Source organism: Panthera uncia, assembly GCF_023721935.1.
Source record: "Panthera uncia isolate 11264 chromosome E2 unlocalized genomic scaffold, Puncia_PCG_1.0 HiC_scaffold_19, whole genome shotgun sequence".
NCBI lineage: Eukaryota > Metazoa > Chordata > Mammalia > Carnivora > Felidae > Panthera > Panthera uncia.
Window position 1 is genome coordinate 5,103,648 of NW_026057588.1, and position 3,748 is coordinate 5,107,395.

A 3,748-nucleotide genomic window follows, 5' to 3' on the forward strand; every position below is an offset into this window, starting at 1 on the left:
CTTGCTCTATGCCTCAAAATAAATAAACTTAAAAAAAAAAAAAAGAGTCCCTCTTTCTGTCAGTCTGACTTCTCATTCCTTCTTCGTCCTGCTACGTTCGCATCCCTCCCCACCACTGTGGGCTCCACCTGCAAAATCTGGGCCCCATTCCTCCATTTCTCTCTGTCCTCACTGACGCCACTTCGGTCCAGGCCATCGTCAGCCTCAGCTGGACAAGGACAACGGTCCCTAACTCCTTGTTTCCACGTTTCATTCCTAAATCTATTCTCAGCACAACCATGCCGTTCTGTTCTGTTGTTGTTGTTGTTAAAAATAAAAGTATGATGTCACGCATGTGCTCAAAACCCTCTAAAGGCCTCCCGTGAAGTGTAGAATAAATGCAGATTTCTTTGCTAGACTACTAGACCCTACATGCTGGGCGCCCAGCCTGCGCTCTGACCTCACCCGGATTTGCTCACCCCTTGTTAATCTGCCTGCCGGGGGGGGGGGGGCTCCTCCCAAACCTGTACCCCCCCACCCCAGCTTCTGTGCTGCCTTTGGTGGCCCAAATGCTTGTCTCGTCCCATATCTGTCCAAACATAGGACTCCCCAGGAGAGCAGGACCTTCATTCCTTAGGCCTAGCCTGGGTCTAGAACAGGTTGGTGCTCAATAAATACTTCTTGAATCCTGAAGACAAAACCAAAGACATGGGTCGTTCCCATCCTGTCCGCTGTGCAAGCTTCCAAGTCTCCACGCTTCCTTCTGGGCATGTCTCTGGATCCTTCTCTGTAGATCCACCTCCCCATCTCTGTGTGGTTTTGTGTGTCTGAGACATCTCTCCTCTCCAGGTTACCCTCAGTGTCTTCAACTTTCCCTCATCCTTCCTTCCTTCCTCCCCCTCCTTCCCCTGCCCCCTCCCCCACTTCTCCCTCCTCCCCCCCTTCTGCCCATCTTCCACCTCTTTCTCGCTCTAGGTTTGGCCTTTGGACCTAGACTCCACTGCACCGTAACCAGGCCTTCCTCCTCCCATCAAACTCTCTTTTGACTCCACCTCTCCCTGCCCTTCTCTCCATGCATCTTCCCTACACTCAGTTCTCCTCTGACTCTTGCTAACTTGTATTCCTTTCCCCACACTCTCCACCCTCTCTCCCTGGAACTGTCCCCAGGGAGTTCCTCCCTGGCCCTCTGCCCTCCAGGCTCCCCCTCTTTCTAGTCTACCCACTACCCACAAGGTGCCTAAGGGGAACTCCCAACACCCAGCCTGATCCTGTCCCTCCTTTGCTCTACCCCTTTCTGCTGCCTCACTTTGTCATCGTCATCGGGACAGAGGCTGCCCCTGGGCACCACCAATTACCACCCCCTCCCCATTTGTGTCCGTGTCTGGCTTCCCACAAGACTGGGGGGCCTTAGAGGGCAGGGCAGGGTCTGAAGCATCTCCAACCCCCAGCATCGCCCTGCACAGGGCCTGCCACACAGGAGACCTTGGGAGATATTCACTGAGCAAAGGAAGGGACATCCACTAAGTCCTATGTGCTTCCTCCATCATCCATAGCCTTCAAATGCATCCCCCTGCACCCCCACAGCCCTTGGTCAGCTCACCAGCCACATCCCACAGCACCAACCTCCTGTTCACCCCTTTCCCGAGTGGCTCCTTCTCACACCCACGTCCAGTCCTGCCCTTCTGCTGCTCAAAGCTGTCCCCCGTCTCCCCACTACCCTCAGAATAAAGCCCAAACCCCACAGCCTGGAACTCCAGCACTTCTGACTCTGGTTTCTAGCTGCTTCTCTGACCTAACCACCACCACCACCACCCCCGTCCTCCAGCATCCCAGATCTCTGAGCCCTGTCCCCAGTACAGCATGCTATGTCGCCCCCCTGGCCTTTGCATGAGTCACCCCCTTCATCCCTTGGCAGATTCCTACTCATCCTTTTTAAACCTAGGCTGGGACTTATGTTCTCCAGGAAGTCTCCCTGAGTACAGCCCACTCCTGGGCCTTGGTCACTCTGTTCTCCCCATTGTGGTCCCTGTCACAGCGCCCATCACCCTGCCTGGATTGCAGTTTTTGACGACTCCTCCTTGAGGGCAAGGAGAGGGTCTGTTTCATCTGGGGCAATCCTGATTCCAACATACTGCCTGGTGTGTTCACAGAGGCACAGAAATGTCAATGAGTGAATGGCTGAATTAATGAATGAATGAAACACAAATGTCTAAATCGCACCAGACACCATGCCTGTGCTTCAGTATTTTGTGTGATTATCTGCGTCCTCCCAGGAGTGTGAGTTTCAAGGGCCAGTCCCTGTGTTTGATGCTGAATTTCAGCCTGTCTCTGCCTCTCACTCTCCTCTTTGAGTTCCTGCCTCCCTTTTGTACTCCATTCATGTTATGCTCCCTTTGAAAGCCATTCCAGGGCCCCCTGCTGCCCTCAGAATAAAATCCAAACTCCTGATGTAACTTCTGAGGCCCTGGGCAGTCTGGCTCTGTTTACATCTCCGGCATCATCTTGGCCCATCTGCATCCAGCTCACTATGCCGTAGCCCTCCCTTAAGCTCTTCCTGCCCCAGGGCCTTGGCATATGCTGTTCTCTGGCTGCCACACTTCCAGCCTCACCTGGCTGGCTTCCTGTCATCCTTTCAATGTCAGCTAAAATATTTCTTCCTTTTAAACTGGGTTACCCATCCCTGACAGAACATTTTGTAGCATTTCAGACTTCTCCTGTGTCCTAACTGTACCTTGCTGCTTGTACACACAGTTCTTTGATTAATGTCTGTCTCCTGCACAAGATGCAAACTCTGTGAGGACGCTGGGGAGACCCTGTCTGTCTTCCTCCTTTCTGTAGGCTCAGCATCTGGCACAACGCCTAGTGCTTAGGTGCACAAATAAATTTCGGATAATGAATGAACCAGTCACTCTGTTCGCCTGTTTATGTTCCCTCTCCAGCGCCTTCCTGGTACACAACAGGCACTTAATAAACCCTTGTGGAATAATGAATGAAAAAATGAATGAATGCCCACATCCACTCTTCGTTACTTTGCCTTTCTGCCTGCCTTCTCTTTACCTTTCTGTCTCTTTACAAAGGGCATATATATAGTTTGTAGGTATAACTATATATTCGTGTGTTATGGGCCCCTCTCCAGGAGTTGGGCCGGGCTGGGCTGGGAGTCCCTCCCTCCCCCACCGCCCCGCCCCCACATGCACACAGCAAAACATTAAAAAGAAAACATCTCAAAACTGCAAAAAAACTCCACAGCCCTCCCCCCGCCCCGCCAACCCACAAAAAAAAAAGTAAATAAATAAAACACGACGCCCCCTCCCGACGGCTGCCTCCCTCAGGGTCCCCGACCGGAAGGCGGGGCGCGGGGAGGGCCACGCAGTTCTCCAGCGCGCTCGCGGGGAGGGGGTCGCCCCCGCCCCACCCCGGCAGCCTCGTTGCACGCGCGCCCGCGCACGCGCCCCGGACACGCCCCCTCGGCGCCCCCCGGCGCGCCCCTACACCGGCGTGGTTTTCCTGTTGAGCGTGTTGGTGTTGGAGGCGGCGGCCTCCTTGGCCAGGGTCCCGGGGGCTGGCGCCGCGGGCGCAGGCGGGGCGGGGGCGGGCGCGGCGGGCGGCCCGGTGACCGTGACCGTGACCCCGCCGCCCGCCTCCTTGGGGAAGGCATTGTGCAGCGTGAGGAAGCCGGGCGCCCCCCCGCGGTCCCGCTCGGCGCCCGCCACGCCGGTGCCGCCCGCGCCCGCCGCCGCGCCGATAGGCGGATCCTCTGAGATCCGCC

At 55.7% G+C, this 3,748-nt stretch overlaps 1 protein-coding gene across 1 annotated transcript in view; it reads right to left on the minus strand.

Moving 5' to 3' along the window:
* Positions 1-3,246: 3,246 nt before the first annotated feature.
* Positions 3,247-3,748, minus strand: part of CACNG8 (calcium voltage-gated channel auxiliary subunit gamma 8) — a 13,151-nt gene continuing 12,649 nt past the window's right edge. The window contains exon 5 of the mRNA XM_049621523.1: positions 3,247-3,723. Within this exon, the coding sequence (XP_049477480.1) occupies positions 3,468-3,723 (256 nt within the window). The 3' untranslated portion in view covers positions 3,247-3,467. The remainder of the gene's footprint in view (positions 3,724-3,748) is intronic.